This window comes from Oncorhynchus clarkii, chromosome 6 (genome assembly GCF_045791955.1).
Source record: "Oncorhynchus clarkii lewisi isolate Uvic-CL-2024 chromosome 6, UVic_Ocla_1.0, whole genome shotgun sequence".
Classification (NCBI taxonomy): domain Eukaryota; kingdom Metazoa; phylum Chordata; class Actinopteri; order Salmoniformes; family Salmonidae; genus Oncorhynchus; species Oncorhynchus clarkii.
The window spans coordinates 7,290,627-7,311,287 of record NC_092152.1 but is presented as its reverse complement, the minus strand read 5'-3'; the positions used below and the strand labels follow the sequence as shown (position 1 = coordinate 7,311,287).

At 41.1% G+C, this 20,661-nt stretch overlaps 1 protein-coding gene across 1 annotated transcript; it reads left to right on the top strand.

Annotated features, from left to right (window-relative positions):
• The first annotated feature begins 1,889 nt into the window (after nt 1-1,889).
• Nucleotides 1,890-20,595, top strand: LOC139411828 (trichohyalin-like). Its single transcript, XM_071158569.1, has 8 exons — nt 1,890-1,973; nt 2,745-2,804; nt 3,432-4,280; nt 4,344-4,456; nt 5,339-5,454; nt 6,039-6,585; nt 19,332-19,696; nt 20,576-20,595. Exons 1-8 carry the CDS (start codon nt 1,890-1,892, stop codon nt 20,593-20,595), a joined length of 2,154 nt encoding a protein of 717 aa, XP_071014670.1.
• Nucleotides 20,596-20,661: the final 66 nt, after the last annotated feature.

Here is a 20,661-nt window from a genome sequence, read left to right as displayed (position 1 = left end):
GCTGTAATGTTATTATTTTGTGTTCTCACTAAACACCCACATTTGTATTTGTGTGGGAAATGTTTGTAGGCTATGGTTGCTGTTTGTATTTCATTGAACTTTAGGCCCATACAAAGACAAATCACACAACATAGAATTCCAAATAACCTTTGGCAAAAATACACGAAATAAAAGTCAAGTGAAAATAGTTATAAATGACTTTATCAATTATGAGTAGCTAAACATTATCGACTTTTGGACACTGATGCGCAGGAGAACCCCTAGCTGTCAATCAAGCAGGCGCGGTGAACGGATTATGACGCTCAAGCGTTCCAAATGACGCAACAATACAGCTCCAGACCAGAGAAAGTTAATGCCGAGGATATTATTCGGTTCAACACTAAAACTGAGGTTTGACACGTGTGATTTGAGGTGAGTCAAATATTTACAAAAGTTTACAATACATTAACCATCCGCTTCGTTATTTCTGTTGCTATCAATCACTCCATCTGTATCTACTCTTCTGTCTGTCTGTCGGACTATCTGAATTGTCTGTGTACTGTCTAGCCAGCATATGCCAGAAAGGTTCTTTCACAAAGGCTCATATTCACAAAGTCTCATAGAAGGAGTGCTGATCAATAATCAGTTAGGTCTTTTAAATTAAACTGAATACGTTTTGATGGACAGGAGGTCGACCTGATCCTAGATCAGCACTCCTACCCTGAAACACTTTGTGAACACAATCCAGGTGTACTGTGATTATGAAGTTGTGATGAGGTATTATTATATTAGTTGTGCTGATGCATGATGGGTTGTAGGCTAGAGCTTGAGGACTCAACTCTGAAGACTGTTTCTGAATTCACTGACCTGGTGAGTAAATGTTGTGTACAATGGCATCATCTAGTGACAGAAACATAGAAACACAGATTGTTGCTAAATGAAGGCATCTCTTTATTTTCCAGAAATAAAACTTGTAGACCTTTCCTGCAGTCTCTGAGGAGATGGACACCTCTTCTTCTTCTGGACGATCTCCGTCTCCTACTGGGACTGTCTTCTTACCCCCTCCTATCATGTGGAACAGTCTGTAAGTCATTCATCACATAACCTAGCTCTGGTCCAGGGCATTATGTGCGGCTTGCTGAAGGAAGGCTCAGTGTCTGCAAGCTGTACGTAACGCCCTGGACCAGAGTGACACATTACCCACCTCTGGCCATCATGGACAGTCAACTCATCACATTCACGTACTGTAAGTCACAGTTGTGTGATTTGTGTTATTAAAGACAGTTAAATTGAGCAGAAGTTGAATTATTATTTTAATATTGTAGTAAATTGTCTGAGTTCACTTCCTAAATAATGTGTTGACATTCCTTTGCTCCCAGCTACAAGCAGGCAGAGATGGAGGTTCACTTCCCGAGAGAAGAGAAGAAGACCTATACAGAGAAGGAAGCCCACATGCTTGAGTTGAGGGGGAAGAATCGAACAATCCGAAATCAGAAGAAGGAGATGGACAGACTCCAAGTGTGCCTCTGGGAGGAGGAAAAGAAGAAGAGGAATGGTGGAACGGAGAAGGACAAGATCATTGAACAATTACAGTTTGAGACAGACCATCTCCGAGCCCTTTTAAAAGATGAAAGGAGGAGAAGAAGAGTAGAAAGGGGTATCATGGAAGAGTGGAAGGCTGAGATCCTGAGACTGAGGGAGGCAGAGAGCCAGAGGGAGGCAGAGAGCCAGAGGGAGGCAGAGAGTCAGAGGGAGGCAGAGAGCCAGAGAGATGCAGAAAGACAGAGAGAAGCAGAGAGACAGAGAGAAGCAGAGAGACAGAGAGAAGCAGAGAGACAGAGAGAAGCAGAGAGACAGAGAGAGAGAGGGAAGCAGCGAGACAGAGGGAAGCAGAGAGAGCCACAGAAGCAATGGAGCACCAGAGAAAACTGCAGGAGATCCACAGACTCAAACAACTGCTGGATCTACTGATGGTGGACCTACAACTGGCCCACGTAAGACATGTCATTGTTATTAGTTATAAGGCAGTGTATATTTACCCAGCTGAAAATGAATAGTGGCAGACAGCGGTACGCTAACCCAGTGTTAACTTTTATTCCTTTCCTTAACCCTTACCTTAACCTCACTGAAACTATACCTAACCTTTACCTTAACCCAACCCTAGGTCCTGAACCTAACCTTCATTTATCTCAACCCCTATGCCTTTCTTCTGCCGGTTGAATATCCACTTCCTTATTAACGTCATTACTGTTGTTGTTGTTGATAACTGTATCTGTGAAGGTTGTAAATAGTTGCATTAGTGAAGCATCATTTGTAGGAGTAATTTCTACAAGCATAAACATCAGAGGCAACATTGTTGTAACATCACACAAATTGTAACAGGAATTTCTCAAACCCCTAACTGAATGGGCAAGAAGGTTGTGTGTTTGTATTTGAACACATTTTGGACATAATTGATTCCATAAAATGTCTCATAATTTTTTCAAACCATGATAATACATTAATTGACAATGAATTGTCCAGATGAATTGATCAAAATGACCCTGCTATTGATGTTGTCCAGTGTTTGATTCAATTACCTAGCTCTAGGTTGTATTTCTGTGTATCATTCTCTGCAAATCCTTTGAAAGTATGTCTTGGTAATAGATTATCACTAATTTAACCTTTTAAAATGAAGCAAGAGATTGAGAGATTGAGGCTATGGCAGAAAGTCATGGAGGATCAGCGACCAAGACTGGCATGGAAGAACAAACCTATTGAAACAGGAAGAGAGAGGGAAAGAGAGAGGGAAAAAGAGAGAAAGGGAGATGGAAAGGAAGAGAAAAGCAGAATTGGAAAGTCAAGAAATGAAGAAGAAAGTGGAACAGGCAGAAGAAACGATAAAAGCGTTAGAACGAGAGATTGAGAGATTGAAAGAGATTGAGAAGGAAATCATATTTGAAAGAGAAAGAGACATGAGTATTGCAGAGAATGAGAAAGTCAAACTGGTCAACGAAAAGGTAAAAGAGTTAGAGAGAGAGGTTGAGAGACTGAAAGAAGATATGACAACAAAAGAGATTCAATACAAAATCAAATTTGAAAGAGCGAAAGAAGCGTTTAGAAGACAGAATGAGAGAGTGAAACAGGTTAACCAAAATGTACTAGTGTTAGACAGAGAGGTTGTGAGAATGAAAGAAGAGATTAGATTGAAAGACGAGACTGAACCAGAGAGAACATTTGATAGAGACAGAGAGAGAGAAAATGATTGGAGACGAAGTGAAGAGGAGTTGAAAAATAGAGTGGAGAGAGAGATGGAGATGGAGACAGCCCTCATCAATGACAAAAAGACGTCTGAATTGGAGGAAGTCTTCAAGAAAATCAAGGAACAGCAGATAGAATTAGAAAATATGGAAACAGACAAATATAAATGGAAACAGAACCAAATGGACATGGAAGAGAAGATGGAGGGTGAGCACAACAAACAGAAAGAGGTAGAAAGAAAGAGAATGGAGAAAATACCAAAACAGAGACAAGAAGAAGATGAGAAGAAGAAGGAGATGGAGAGAGAAGAAGAAGAGGAGAGACGCAAACAGAAACACTTAGAGATGGAAGATGAAGAAAGAGAGAGGGAGAAAGAGAGACAGAGACAGATCAAAAGGAAGAGAATGGAGAAGAGACAGAAAATTATGGAAAGAGAAGAAGAGAGACAGAGAGAGATTGAAAGAGAGATTGAAGAAGAAAGATGTAAACAGAAGCAAATAGAGATGGAAGAGGAAGAACGAGAAAGGGAGAAAGAGAGACAGAGAGAGATCAAAAGGAAGAGAATGGAGAAGAGACAGAAAATTATGGAAAGAGAAGAAGAGAGACGGAGAGAGATTGAAGAAGAAAGATGTAAACAGAAGCAAATAGAGATGGAAGAGGAAGAAAGAGAGAGGGAGAAAGAGAGACAGAGAGAGATCAAAAGGAAGAGAATGGAGAAGAGACAGAAAATTATGGAAAGAGAAGAAGAGAGACAGAGAGAGATTGAAAGAGAGCACGAAGAAGAAAGATGTAAACAGAAGCAAATAGAGATGGAAGAGGAAGAACGAGAGAGGGAGAAAGAGAGACAGAGAGAGATCAAAAGAAAGATAATGGAAAGGAGACAAAAACATATCGAAAGAGAAGAAGAGAGACAGAAAGAGATTGAAAGAGAGCATGAAGAAGAAAGATGTAAACAGAAGCAAATAGAGATGGAAGAGGAAGAACGAGAGAGGGAGAAAGAGAGACAGAGAGAAATCAAAAGAAAGAGAATGGAGAAGAGACAGAAAAACATGGAAAGAGAAGTGAGACAGAAAGAAATTGAAAGAGAGAATGAAGAACAACTATTTAAACAGAAGCAAATAGAGATGGAAGAGGAAGAAAGAGAAGAAGAGAGACAGAGAGCGATCGAAGAGAAAGAGAGACAGAGAGAGATGGGAGAGAAAGAAAGACGACAACAACAAGAGGAGAGAAAGATAATGTTTGAGAGAGATCAAGAAGAAGAAAATATATGGAAACAGAAGCAAATTGACATGGAGAAGGAGGGAAGAGAGAGGGAGAACAAGAGACAGAGAGAGATAGAAGAGATACACAGACGACAACAACAAGAGGAGAGACAGAAACAAATGGAGAAGGAGAAAGACAATGACAATCAGAGAGAGATGGAATTAAAAGATCAGCAACAGAAAGAGATGGAGAAAGAAAAGATGATTATGAGAGAAAGGGAGGAAGCAGGAAGAAGAAAGGAAGGGCAGAAAAATATTTTGGGGGAAATTGAGGGACAGAATGAACTGGAGATAGAACAGGAGAGAGAGATGGAAGAAAAGCAGGAAGTGATTAAGGAAGCAGAGGAAGAGTACAGGGACAGAGAAGAGAGAGGAAAGGAAGTAAGCATGAAGAAACATGTAGTAGTTAATGTTAAAGCAAAAGCACGGGAAGTCTTCAATAGGCGTAAAGAGAGGAGGTTAGAAGTGTTGAAGGGGGAACGAGAACACATAGAAAGAGGACAACAAATCAGGAGGGAGAAGGAGGAAAGACGGCTGGAGATGGAAAGAAAACAGGAGAGGGCAAGACAACAAGAGGAGCAGGATAAAAAACGAGAGATTGAAATTGCTAGACAGAAAGAAATGTTGAGACTAAGAGAGGAGGAGAGGCAGAGAGAGGAAGAGAGAGAGGAGGAGAGAAAGAAAGCCATTAAATGCCTTTTATCTTTAATCAGAGAGAGAGAAGAAATAATACAGGCAAAAAAAAGAGAGGAGATGGTGGAAGAGGAAAGAAGGGAGATCCTTGAGTACAAGAGGGGTGAGTTAGAGGAGGAGGAGAAGGAAGATGACAAGGAGGACATTCTCCCACCCGATAAAAGTATCCGAAGGAGAGCTGTGGGCTGGGTAAATAAGAAGTGGGAAAAGAGGAACATCAGAAAGATAGAGAGAACGTATCAGAGAGAGGCTGAGGAGGGCCATAAGATCGTCCACATAGGTAAGACCTGTTTTCCCTCTACTTATGACATTATCCTCTTTAGTCTCCTCTACACACATAAGTTCCACACCAGTCATCATGTTGCATCATTGTTTCAATATAAAACTACTGTCCAAAGAATATGTTAGCTGACATGGCTCATTGAGTGACTGACTGACATAACAAGAAAAATACTGCTGATAACAACCACGTTTTTAAATGGTACCTTGTGTCATCTACTAGTCTAACTCTCAAGACTAAGTAGAGACCCAGAAAGAGTTCCTAAAAACACACACACAAAAACGTGTTTTGGGGGGATCCGGGGGCTACTAGTGGCCATGGGGCCCTAAGTGATCACATATGCCATGGCACTATACAAAGAATAGGTGCCATTCTGGACTCATGTTCAACTTAGGGCCAGGTCAATTCGGGATGGGAATTATTGCACTTTATTGACAAATTCCATGCCTTGCTCAACTGAAAAGAGTAAAGAATCATTGAGATCCAATTGTGTTTTCTATTCTTCATTCCCTGTGTCCATTACATTTAAGTTGATACCAGATCAACTAAGATGAATGTAAACTCTACTTCTTCTCCCCTCCCAGCCATCCCTGGACACACAAGGCTAACATCCACCATGACCCGGGCAGAGAGAGAGAGGGAGAAGAGGAAGGAGCTGCTGAAGGCTGAGGAGAGAAGGAAGAAGATGGAGGATTTCAATAAGCAGTGGAGAGAGCGGTCCCTGCTTAAAAAACAGACTCATCAACAACTGAAGGAGGAGAGGGAGAGGATGAAGGAAAACTACCTGGAGCAGATGAATCTGGAGGCTGATGCTCAAATCAACACCCGGTGTCTAACCACCCAACACAGCCACGATTACAACCACGGTCAGGAGTTGCCCGGGTGGGCCAATGGCCAACAAGTAAGCCAAGAGCCCACTGGATCTGCTGATGGCCTCCAGGAAAGGCCAAGGAGGCAACAGGCATGGGCAGAGAACCAGGAGGGGAGTTCAGAGAACCAGCAGGAGGGGCCAGAGAACCATCAGGGGGGGCCAGACAGCCAGCAGCTAGAAGCTCCAGAAGAGGTTGAAACATCAGAGCCAATTTCCAAGACAAAGAAAAAGCCAAGCATCTGGAAGAAAATTAGGATGAGGTAAAGAATGTTTAAACATCTATTCATGTTTTACACTGTTAATATACATGTCATCACTTTAAAAAGTGACATTATCCAACTGTGAGGGTTTAGTGTACATGCATCACACATGTAAATATATAGATACTTACCTGTCTCTGTGATGTCTTACAGCCTTCCTGACGTGCTGTCTGCCTAGAGCTGGAACTCGATGAAGCCACAGTTCCACTGAGGTTACGTTGGTAATTAAAAGTGTCGCCCAATAATTCCTCCTCCTCTTTAAGTCATCGAGCCACATTTCCTCCTCAAAACATTATAGTCTCCTCAAGCCAGCAAGTATCCTCTTTATCAGGCAACAAACCATCGAAGGTCAGTGACCCTCCTCCCAAGAACAGAGACTCTCATCTGTATCCTAGTTAAATTCATCTCTGCTTACCACCTCTACAGTCCTAGAAAATATCCCAAAAATGGAAATGGTTTCAACAGAAGTCCTCCCCTCAGACCAGTGGCTCCACAGACCAGAGTTTCTCATCTTTATTCAAGTTGAATGCAACTCTGATCATTTCCACCACCTCTCCTGTTAAGGGGAGGTGCTGAAAAGGAGGTCTGGGAGGAGGTCTGCAGGTAGCCTGGACCGGACCGGTAGCAGCTAAGTTGCTGGCTCCATCCCCGGGCAGAGCTGCTCAAGTCAGGCCAGTGATGTTTGATGATGTCATTTTTGTTAGCAAAGTTTTACTCTTTAATAAAAGCATTTAGTAAAAAAGCAATATTGTTGTTACGGTGTGGATTGTTTTGTTATTTATTAGAATTGAAACATCCAGTAGTCATGGTAGATGTTAGACTTTCAATGAGACACCTAACATTCCATCAGTTTGATACAATGTGTGACATGTTATATTAGAGAGGAGTCCTCTATACACATCTATTTTAGACCATAGGAGAAATATCAGATTGAAATAGCTTCTCTAAGAGTCTGAGGAGAGAGCAACAGTAGAAGCATCGTTAGCTCTCCCACCTCCAGTTCAGTACTCGGGTCATTCCACCAATTGAGTACCTTTTGGGGAGTGTAACTTTATATTTCACCTAATTCTAACATTCTGTCATAAAGAGCACATGTTCAACTTAATATAAAACATGTTTTCCCATCTCAAAGTAACAAATACATACTATAGTAAGTGTCTATTAAGTGCCAAATAAAGTGACAGGGTTGACTGTAACAGAGTTGACTATTTCATCTAGAATCAACCATAGATCCCCATGTGACAGGGGGAATGGAATGCAAGCTTACCAAACACATGTAAATAGTTTCAACATGTCTAGACTGTCTATCTATAGGTAACAGGGTTGGTGTGTTATAATTCACCCACCCAGTGGTGATTGCAGCATGTACATCTTGGTGGGGAAAACTCCCCCAAAATGTTTTAGATGAATGCCAGCAAAGCCACTACACAACACAACACTAAACAATATAATTCATATGACAAGGATTGAAAAGGATTTGCCAGTAGATTGTTGACTGGATGCATGATGCTGACTGCTAGCTTGGTAGCTATGATTTTGAAAATATGATGTTGAACCAATCACGGCGCAACAACACTATAATCAAAGATGATTCTATGATGAATACATTATTATTAAAAGATGAGCTCACCGTTTTTATTGGTGAATCAATATTGAATGATTCAATCATTCATTGTTTTACAGTGGTGAAGTTAGCTTTATATTAAAGATTCAGACTTTGCTCTTCAAAACCTCTTCAACGGAAAAATATATATATATTAATGTAATATTCTAAATTGGCTGATGATAGTGAATAAGTTAAACCCCTTGTTTTGCCAATTCGGTGTCATATTCACTTTTTGGAGGTGAAATGTAGCTAAAAATGTGCCATCCTCTGCTCAGAGGGTTAAGGGACCGTCTTAAAACTGCATCGCATACAATTGCCTGTAAATGAAAAATATCAATACCTTCTCAACGACATGACAGAGATCTCAAACAAATTTGACACTGATAAGAGACCTCTTTTCTCGAATGCAATTAGTTACATTATTTTAAAGTTATATAAAATCTACTAAAAGTAAAACAAGTTACTTTACATAAAAATACTTTTAAAAAATCAATATCTTCCACCCCATTAGACTTTCATGAAAACAACCAACCAAACTTACCTACCACATTGGTTCAGGGACGTCATGCCTCCAATCAACAGCAATTTGTGTTGTATTTGTTGACTTTGGATACTTTTTTACAAACGTTCATTACATTTACATGAATAATACTTTAACATGTCAATAGATTCCACCCCATGTGACATTCATGAGTTAAACTAACTGTGATTGGTTCAGGGACCTCATCCCTCCAATCAATATCAATTACTTTTGTATTTCTTGACTTTGGTGATATTCTACCAACTTAAATTGACTTTACAGTAAAGATACTTTCTTAAAACGTCAATAGCTTCCACCCCATATTACTTTAATGAATACAAACAACTATCATTGGTTCAGGAACCTCATCCCACTAATAAACGTCAATTACTTTCTGTATTTTTTTTAACTTTATATTTTTTTAATGAATTTGAATGGACTTTACCTGAAAAATGCTTCTCTAAAACTTCAGTAGCTTCCACTTTTATGAATACAACAAACTGATATTGGTTCACAGACCTCTTCCCTCCAATCCACAGTAATTACGTTTGGACTTTTGGACATTACAATTGAAGTCAAATTGAAAACATTATTGGTGTTGTTGAATTAGGTTTTCATAATAGCAAGCTAGGACTGATGGTTTGGTTATCTAAACTAGCAAGTATGTTGGTTTGTTACCAAGGCAACTACTGTAGCTATCTAGTAAACTTGCTAGCTACTTCAATGGATGTTGAAGACATTTCTACCGGCAAATGTGTTAAATTATAGCCATGGTATAAAAGGGATAATCAACTCAGGGCTTTATGGTTCTCTGGAAAATAAAGTCCATGGAAGGTCAGTTCCACAGTGTTCATTATTTACCATAGAACTCATAGTCCCTCGTTGATTATCCCTTACATCACTTTATGAGCTGGATTTGCCTTTCTTTGCAACAGTGGAAGCTGCTGAGGAGACGACGGCTCATAATAATAGTTGGAATGGAGTCAATGGAGTGGGTTCAACCACATCAAAGATGTTTCCATGTGTTTGATACCACTCAATTGACTTCATTCCAGACATTATTATGAGCTGTCTTCCCCTCAGCAGCCTCCACTGCTTTGCAATTAGTTTGTTCGTTTTCAGTTGTTAGCATTTAGCTAACAGCGTCTATGTGAATTTGCTATCAGTTTGTGCTAATTTGTTAGCATTCTGGTAATAGAGGGCAATAGGTTTTTCTTGTGTTTTTAGCACCCCCTCGTGTGCTATGCCGGTAATACTGTAAATCCCGGTATGAGAGAAGGATGGTATGACAATATGAAAATCTGGATACCGCCCAAGCCTAATCACCACAACCACCACACCTACCTACCACAACTAACATCACCGTATCTACCATCATCATACCTACCGTCACCACACCTACCATCATTACACCTACCATTCCTACAATCACCACACCTATCACACCTACCATCACCACACCTACCATCATTACACCTACCATCATTACACCTACCATCACCACACCTACCATTGTAATTGTGGATGGATATTCTGCTTCATTCAATGATGACGGTATTGTAGAAGGTAGATACAGGAGTAGCCTATTGTCTACAATAATAACGTCATTGAATGTACTATAGTATCATTTATTTAATTGATGAATGAAATTGTAAATAGGCTCCTTCATTCAGTGAATACTGGATGTCTTTCTATCTCTGGGAGTATGTTAATGAAGGCTTTTCAGCTGTTGAACTATGGCAATGTCCAACAAATGTCTAAATCTTTCTTTCTTTTAGTCAACAAGTGATGAGCCAGAGCAACCAATCAACGTCACTGCAGCTGTTCTACCCACCACCCCCACTGCTCTTCCTCCACCACCAACCTCATCCTCTTCTCCTGTTCAACTCATTTGCCGCCACACTAGAAAGGACTGTATATACAGTTGAAGTCGGAAGTTTACATACACTTAGGTTGGAGTCATTAAAACTCATTTTTCAACCACTCCATACATTTCTTGTTAACAAACTATAGTTTTGGTAAGTCGATTAGGACATCTACTTTGTGCATGAAACAAGTTATTTTTCCCCCAAAAATGTACCGACAGATTATTTCACTTATGATTCACTGTATCACAATTTCAGTGGGTCAGAAGTTTACATAAACTAAGTTGAATATTGCATTTAAACAGCTTGGAAAATTCCAGAAAATGATGTCATGGCTTTAGAAGCTTCTGATAGGCTAATTGACATCATTTGAGGCAACTGGATGTGTACTGTGAGGTTCTGTGTTACACACTATAGCCCTTACCATATCATATGTGATGGAATACTATTTGCTGTTGGCTTGTTTGGGTATATGTGTTATGCAACATAGCTGACTTGAGACATTGTTAAGGCCTTTCTCGTGATGCAAAAATACAGGATAACATGAAGACAGGAACTGTGCAATGAGTTGTGGGGGCACATTCAGAACGTAGTATTGGGAGAACAAACAGTATTTTGTTAGATAACAAGAGCCAGGTGTTAGATAACTGTATTGAGTGTGTGAGCGCATAGATATTCTACACAACTACAACGACTGACCGCTGAAGCGCCAAGGAGGCTGGGACCAGCTCTTGCACCAACAATCAACAATAGGCTGGGTGAGTTTAAACCACGCCCAGTCTCTACTCTGACAGGCCGGGTCGGAAGCTTCTGTCAAGAGTATATTATAATATCTTTGTCAGGAACAAGTCAGGTCTCTGTTTGCCCTGCGAGGTGGGACAGAGAGCCCGTATATACGAAAATTGCATTTACCACATTGCTTAGCTGATAAAAAATACATAGTATACAATCGATGACTCATTGTCATATTTATCCTGATACCAGATTCGAATTGACGCAACTCTAACAGTACCTGTGGATGTATTTCAAGGCCTACCTTAAAACTCAGTGCCTCTTTGCTTGACGTCATGGGAAAATCAAATGAAATCAGCCAAGACCTCAGGAAAAAAATTGTAGACCCCCACAAGTCTGGTTCATCCTTGGGAACAAGTTCCAAACCCCTGAAGGTACCACATTCATCTGTACAAACAATAGTACGCAAGTATAAACACCATGGGACCACGCAGCCGTCATACCGCTCAGGAAGGAGATGTGTTCTGTCTCCTAGAGATGAACGTACTTTGGTGCAAAAAGTGCAAATCAATCCCAGAACAACAGCAAAGGACCTTGTGACGTAGCTGGAGGAAACAGGTACAACAATATCTTTATCCACAGTAAAACGAGTCCTATATCGACATAACCTGAAAGGCCCTCAGCAAGGAAGAAGCCACTGCTCCAAAACCACCATAGAAAAGCCAGACAACGGTTTGCAACTGCACATGTAGACAAAGATTGTACTTTTTGGAGAAATGTCCTCTGGTCTGATGAAACAACATAGAACTGTTCTAAAATTCACCAAATGCATTGTGGGAAGCTTGTGGAAGGCTACCTGAAACGTTTGACCCAAGTTAAACAATTTAAAGGGAATGCAACCAAATACTAATTGAGTGTATGTAAACTTATGACCCACTAGGAATGTGATGAAAGAAATAAAAGCTGAAATAAATCATTCTCTGTCCTATTATTCTGACATTTCACATTCTTAAAAGAAAGTGGTGATCTTAACTGACCTAAGACAGGGAATCTTTACTTGGATTAAATGTCAGGAATTGTGAAAAACTCTGTTTAAATGTATTTGGCTAAGGTGTGTGTAAACTACCGACATCAACTGTACATACCCCTGTGCCCATCTCATTGCAATATGGTCCATCCAGGGCCTCAGCTGGACGCCTACAATGTGAGAAATGTAAACAAGATGCTATAATTGTGTGTGTGTGTGTGTGTGTGTGTGTGTGGTTTGAGTTCCAAAAAAAAGACATGAGTGTGATGTGCCCCTCTGTTTTAATGTTGAAATGCCATGAATGGAAGATGACAAAGGAGATAGTGATGAGGGTGAGAGCATCCAGTATGAAAATAAAGACCCCTTGGGATCTAAAATTAGTGTGGGGGCCCTCTTGTTGCCATCTTTTACTTTGACTTCCCTACATTCCTAAAGAAAATAATGTACTTTTTACTCCATACATTTTCCCTGACATCAAAAAGTACTTGTTACATTTTGACAGGAAATTGGTCCAATTTACACAATTATCAAGAGAACATCCCTGGTCACCCCTACTGCCTCTGATCTGGAAGACTCACTAAACAGAGAACATCCCTGGTCACCCCTACTGCCTCTGATCTGGAGGACTCACTAAACAGAGAACATCCCTGGTCACCCCTACTGCCTCTGATCTGGCGGACTCACTAAACAGAGAACATCCCTGGTCACCCCTACTGCCTCTGATCTGGAGGACTCACTAAACAGAGAACATCCCTGGTCACCCCTACTGCCTCTGATCTGGAGGACTCACTAAACAGAGAACATCCCTGGTCACCCCTACTGCCTCTGATCTGGTGGACTCACTAAACAGAGAACATCCCTGGTCCTCCCTACTGCCTCTGATCTGGAGGACTCACTAAACAGAGAACATCCCTGGTCACCCCTACTGCCTCTGATCTGGAGGACTCACTAAACAGAGAACATCCCTGGTCACCCCTACTGCCTCTGATCTGGAGGACTCACTAAACAGAGAACATCCCTGGTCATCCCTACTGCCTCTGATCTGGAGGACTCACTAAACAGAGAACATCCCTGGTCATCCCTACTGCCTCTGATCTGGAGGACTCACTAAACAGAGAACATCCCTGGTCATCCCTACTGCCTCTGATCTGGAGGACTCACTAAACACAAATGCTTTGTTTGTAAATTTTATCTGAGTGTTGGAGTGTTCCCCTGGCTATCCGCAAATATATTTTAAAATAAAATAAAATTGTACCATCTGGTTTGCTTAATATAAGGAATTTGAAATGGTTTACACTTGTACTTTTACTTTTGATACTTAAGTACATTTAAAACCAAATACTTTTAGACTTTTACTCAAGTAGTATTTTACTGGGTGACTCTCACTTTTACTTGTCATTTTCTATTAAGGTATCTTTACATTTACTCAAGTATGACTATTGAGTACTTTTTCCACCACTGAGGCATCAGATCAGAGATGTCAAGGTGGCACCCAAGCATATGCCATGTGTATATGTGCAACACACAAATTTGTATGGTCATATTCTTTATGTTTTACTTCATTTGTTATCTGATGGATCCATCCCTTGTATCATTTTCTAGGCCTCCCAGGTATTTGCATTTAAAGTAATGTATATGATTACTGCTGCTAGGGGGAGCTGTGATGTCAATGGGGAGCGTTAGTGAGATCGTGAGGTCTTAGAGGTTTCTTCTTCAATCTTGGAGAATTCCTACTACTGAAAACTAATAACGTTTCTCCGTCTCATCATTTTACCCTATTAATCAAGTTACGTAATGTGCAAAAGTCCTATTTGTTTTATTTTCTATCAAAGACTCAGTTTAGTTCAGGTAATATATGTAAATATGTGATGTCTCGATAAAATGTGTTAATATTTCTACAAAAATAGCATTTAACAGTTTGCTAGCTTGATGCTAACCATATTTAGCGTGGCTAAGCGCTAGCTAGCTCTAGGCTAGTTTATCTCAGTCTGATAGCTTACATGTTAGTAGTTTATAATATAATGGTTGTAGCACCGTTTAGCACAGGCCTTCAGTAATGTATAGCTTTTTCCAAATTGACACTGATAGTACAGTGACAAGAGACGTTCCAGGAGAGGATAGAATTACTAGACCAATTAATGGAAGGATTATGACAAACTAGCCAGGGATGGCCCAAAACAACAGGTGTAAAAGGTGAACGAAAAATTAAAAAATAAATGGTTTCGCTATGATTACCAGAAACAGTGAGGGTTAAAGGTAGCGTCTCACGCTGAATCCTGGGGAGAGGACTACCATCCAGGGCGAACAAGGCCGTGGACTCCCTTAACTGTCTGAGAGGAATGTCATGTTCCCGAGCCCAGGTCTCGTCCATAAAACAGCCCTCCGCCCCAGAGTCTATTAAGGCACTGCAGGAAGCTGACGAACCGGTCCAGCGTAGATGGACCGACAAGGTAGTGCAGGATCTTGAAGGAGAGACAGGAGTAGTAGCGCTCACCAGTAGCCCTCCGCTTACTGATGAGCTCTGGCTTTTACTGGACATGAAGTGACAAAATGACCAGCAGAACCGCAATAGAGACAGAGGCGGTTGGTGATTCTCCGTTCCCTCTCCTTAGTCGAGATGCGGATACCTCCCAGCTGCATAGGCTCAGCACCCGAGCCGGCAGAGGAAGATGGTAGTGATGCGGAGAGGGGGGCAACGGAGAACGCGAGCTCCTTTCCACGAGCTCGGTGACGAAGATCAACCCGTCGCTCAATGCGAATAGCGAGTTCAATCAAGGAATCCACGCTGGAAGGAACCTCCCGGGAGAGAATCTCATCCTTTACCTCTGCGCGGAGACCCTCCAGAAAACGAGCGCGCAAAGCCGGCTCGTTCCAGCCACTGGAGGCAGCAAGAGTGCGAAACTCAATAGAGTAGTTATATATAATGTGAATGTGTAGATGTGTGGTGATAGTATTTTAACCTCAGACCTTATATTTTGTTGATACTGGAATATGAAATGTGGAGATGTAATGCAACAATAGAGTTGTAATGGATACTTGGTTTTGATGCAGCGACCAATTTGGCAACGGAATTATGAGTTGTAATCACTTAATAATTCACAAACAAAATACACATCAGAAAAATCACTAGAACTAATTGTTAGCTCCACCATTACTTGTTACTTCTGTGAACTTTCATTATCCCCCCTCCTCACAAAGACAAATGTGAAAATATCTTGAAGTTATGTGGGGTTTTGGTAACAGAATTACAAGGCACAAGACAATATTACCAAAACGATTTCTCCAAACCCAAATGTAAGTGTTGATATTAGTAGTCAGGGGTCTTTATGTCAACATGATTCTGTTTTTATGTAGTTCTGATATTGGACCTCTTAAGACTTTTTCTGCTAATCTTTTCTAAGATCCCTTTTCCATCTGTTGACCCAGAAATCAAAGCCTTCACTGGTTGAAAAATGTATCTAGAATTACATTTACCAAAAATATACACTCTTAGATTTCATTTCACACCCAATTACACATGCTCTTATGAACATTATAATTGGTGCTCAAATCAAATCTAATTTTACTCGTCACAACACATGGTTAGTAGATGTTATTGTGACTGTAGCGAAATGCTTGTGCTTCTAGTTCTGACAGTGCAGTAATATCTAACAAGTAATATCTAACCATTTCACAACAAATACCTAATAGACAATCCTTTCACATGGAAATGCCCTACTGTACCTCTAGAGATACTATCCATCCCCAACTAGTAATAAAGTGGTCGGGCTGGTTGCTACTGGCCTCTCCAGCTTCAGGTTGAATCACACCCATGATGAGAGGAGGTTTACTGGACATACAGGGAGAAACTACAGTCTGAATCCCACCCATGATGAGAGGAGGTTTACTGGACACACAGGGAGAAACTACAGTCTGAATCCCACCCATGATGAGAGGAGGTTTACTGGACATACAGAGAGAAACTACAGTCTGAATCCCACCCACGATGAGAGGAGGTTTACTGGACACACAGGGAGAAACTACAGTCTGAATCCCACCCATGATGAGAGGAGGTTTACTGGACACACAGGGAGAAACTACAGTCTGAATCACACCCATGATGAGAGGAGGTTTACTGGACACACAGGGAGAAACAACAGGCTGAATCACACCCATGATGAGAGGAGGTTTACTGGACACACAGGGAGAAACTACAGTCTGAATCACACCCATGATGAGAGGAGGTTTACTGGACACACAGGGAGAAACAACAGGCTGAATCACACCCATGATGAGAGGAGGTTTACTGGACACACAGGGAGAAACTACAGTCTGAATCACACCCATGATGAGAGGAGGTTTACTGGACACACAGGGAGAAACTACAGTCTGATGACTGATGAGACTACCTTTAAGGCTTAAGGGTTTGGTTAATGTTAGGGTTAATGTTAGGGTTCATGTCAGGGTTCATGTTAGGGTTCATGTTAGGGTTAAGGTTAGAGTCCGTTTTAAGTTTTGGCCAGATGGGCTGTCAATGGGATGTTGGTCAGAAAAGTCAATTTAGTCTTTCCCTTCTCAAACCTGTCCTCCCCCTAACCAGTTCATATCATGTATTCCACCACCAGCACACCTGATTCACTAATCAGAGGTTTGGATGATTAGTTGACCAGTGGTACAAAGTGGACTGGATCTAGGTGAACTATGTGGAGAGTCTTCCAGGGACAGTACAGTACAGACTGAGAAGCTAACAACAGTGTAGTTTACCCAACTCATTCAAACTATCATGACTATTGTTTAGAGAGAAGATCTGCACAAGGGCATAAAGTTTAAGATATAGCAAGAGAGGACAATATGGTGCAAGGTTGCCAAAGTGGAATCAAAAGTTATAGGCCTAATCATCAATCAAATATGAAATATAAAACCAAAATATAATCTACATATAAAGACAACATGTCATCTACATGTGTTATAGAATAGCTCCCTTCTCACATCCCAGGTCATGTTTGGACTGGAACGTGACAACTCAACGGGCTATGCGCATCTCCCCAATAGCCTACAGAAAACTTTCCTGAGTGCAATGTCATTAATGTGACCGATATGTACAGTATAATAAGCATAGTGAAGAAGGAAAAGATCCCACCTCTGACGCACAGCAGAGACATCACTGCTGAGATTTCCCCTGGAGCAAGAGTCCCTCAAGAATTTAAAAACAGTCATTGCGTTACAATGAATGTCCTCCCCAAACGCTTGTTGCATCGTGAACTATCCTCCCAGTCCCTTGGGATTTCAGCGGATGGATGATGCGCCTCTGCCATTTACTTGGATGAGAAGTTGGACGAACGCTCCTCCAGCTCACGATACGAAATGGTGGAGAACTACAGTGTGGTGATGTGTCGTTCACGAACGAACGGCTCTTTTTGAACGGATCTTTTTGTTGAACCTCGGGAACCGAATTGCATCGGTGAAAGAGCCATTCCTCTGGCTCTATGATTTGCAAACTGCTACTACTGCTTGTTGAGATCAGAACAACGTTTTTCTGTAGATAAATTAAAACATCATTATCTAAAGGGGGTGAATCCTCACTGCAGAAATAATAAATAGTGGGGAGAGAGTTGTGATTGTATGTTTGTTTGTACAGTTATGGCTGTAATGTTATTATTTTGTGTTCTCACTAAACACCCACATTTGTATTTGTGTGGGAAATGTTTGTAGGCTATGGTTGCTGTTTGTATTTCATTGAACTTTAGGCCCATACAAAGACAAATCACACAACATAGAATTCAAAACAACCTTAGGCAAAAATACACGAAATAAAAGTCAAGTGAAAATAGTTATAAATGACTATCAATTATGAGTAGCTAAACATTATCGACTTTTGGACACTGATGCGCAGGAGAACCCCTAGCTGTCAATCAAGCAGGCGCGGTGAACGGATTATGACGCTCAAGCGTTCCAAATGACGCAACAATACAGCTCCAGACCAGAGAAAGTTAATGCCGAGGATATTATTCGGTTCAACACTAAAACTGAGGTTTGACACGTGTGATTTGAGGTGAGTCAAATATTTACAAAAGTTTACAATACATTAACCATCCGCTTCGTTATTTCTGTTGCTATCAATCACTCCATCTGTATCTACTCTTCTTTCTGTCTGTCGGACTATCTGAATTGTCTGTGTACTGTCTAGCCAGCATATGCCAGAAAGGTTCTTTCACATAGGCTCATATTCACAAAGTCTCATAGAAGGAGTGCTGATCAATAATCAGTTTGGTCTTTTAAATTAAACTGAATACATTTTGATGGACAGGAGGCGACCTGATCCTAGATCAGCACTCCTACCCTGAAACACTTTGTGAACACAATCCAGGTGTACTGTGATTATGAAGTTGTGATGAGGTATTATTATATTAGTTGTGCTGATGCATGATGGGTTGTAGGCTAGAGCTTGAGGACTCAACTCTGAAGACTGTTTCTGAATTCACTGACCTGGTGAGTAAATGTTGTGTACAATGGCACCATCTAGTGACAGAAACATAGAAACACACATTGTTGCTGAACGAAGGCATCTCTTTATTTTCCAGAAATAAAACGTGTAGACCTTTCCTGCAGTCTCTGAGGAGATGGACACCTCTTCTTCTTCTGGACGATCTCCGTCTCCTACTGGGACTGTCTTCTTACCCCCTCCTATCATGTGGAACAGTCTGTAAGTCATTCATCACATAACCTAGCTCTGGTACAGGGCATTATGTGCGGCTTGCTGAAGGAAGGCTCAGTGTCTGCAAGCTGTACGTAACGCCCTGGACCAGAGTGACACATTACCCACCTCTGGCCATCATGGACAGTCAACTCATCACATTCACATACTGTAAGTCACAGCTGTGTGATTTGTGTTATTAAAGTGATTATTATTAAAGAAAGTATTATTAATTGAGCAGAAGTTTAATTATTATTTTAATATTGTAGTAAATTGTCTGAGTTCACTTCCTAAATAATGTGTTGACATTCCTTTGCTCCCAGCTACAAGCTGGCAGAGATGGAGGTTTACTTCCCGAGAGAAGAGAAGAAGACCTGTACAGAGAAGGAAGCCCACATGCTTGAGTTGATGGGGAAGGATCGAACGATCCGAAATCAGAAGAAGGAGATGGGCAGACTTCAAGTGTGCCTCTGGGAGGAGGAAAAGAAGAAGAGGAATGGTGAAACAGAGAAGGACAAGATCATTGAACAATTACAGTCTGAGACAGACCATCTCCGAGCCCTTTTAAAAGATGAAAGGAGGAGAAGAAGAGTAGAAAGGGGTATCATGAAAGAGTGGAAGGCTGAGATCCTGAGACTGAGGGAGGCAGAGAGCCAGAGGGAGGCAGAGAGCCAGAGGGAGGCAGAGAGTCAGAGGGAGGCAGAGAGCCAGAGAGATGCAGAAAGACAGAGAGAAGCAGAGAGACAGAGAGAAGCAGAGAGACAGAGAGAAGCAAAGAGACAGAGAGAAGCAGAGAGACAGAGGGAGGCAGAGAGAGAGAGGGAAGCAGAGAGACAGAGGGAGGCAGAGAGACAGAGAGAAGCAGAGAGACAGAGAGCAGAGAGACAGAGGGAAGCAGAGAGAGCCACAGAAGCAATGGAGCACCAGAGAAAACTGCAGGAGATCCACAGACTCAAACAACTGCTGGATCTACTGATGGTGGACCTACAACTGGCCCACGTAAGACATGTCATTGTTATTATTAAAAGGCAGTGTATATTTACCCAGCTGAAAATGAATAGTGGCAGACAGCGGTACGCTAACCCAATGTTAACTTTTATTCCTTTCCTTAACCCTTACCTTAACCTCACTGAAACTATACCTAACCTTTACCTTAACCCAACCCTAGGTCCTGAACCTAACCTTCATTTATCTCAACCCCTATGCCTTTCTTCTGCCGGTTGAATATCCACTTCCTTATTAACGTCATTACTGTTGTTGTTGTTGATAACTGTATCTGTGCAGGTTGTAAATAGTTGCATTAGTGAAGCATCATTTGTAGGAGTAATTTCTACAAGCATAAACATCAGAGGCAACATTGTTGTAACATCACACAAATTGTAACAGGAATTTCTCAAACCCCTAACTGAATGGGCAAGAAGGTTGTGTGTTTGTATTTGTACACATTTTGGACATAATTGATTCCATAAAATGTCTCATAATTTTTTCAAACCATGTCAATACATTAATTGACAATGAATTGTCCAGATGAATTGATCAACATGACCCTGCTATTGATGTTGTCCAGTGTTTGATTCAATTACCTAGCTCTAGATTGTATTTATGTGTATCATTCTCTGCAAATCCTTTGAAAGTATGTCTTGGTAATAGATT

Bases quoted from the DNA above. Each gene is read 5' to 3' on its own strand.
- LOC139411828 (XM_071158569.1), top strand. From the start codon at position 1,890: ATGGAGCACCAGAGAAAACTGCAGGAGATCCACAGACTCAAACAACTG. The intron at 2,805-3,431 runs GCAGAATTGGAA...ATGGAGGGTGAG, and splicing joins AGATGGAAAGGAAGAGAAAA to CACAACAAACAGAAAGAGGT. The intron at 5,455-6,038 runs GTAAGACCTGTT...CTCCCCTCCCAG, and splicing joins CCATAAGATCGTCCACATAG to CCATCCCTGGACACACAAGG.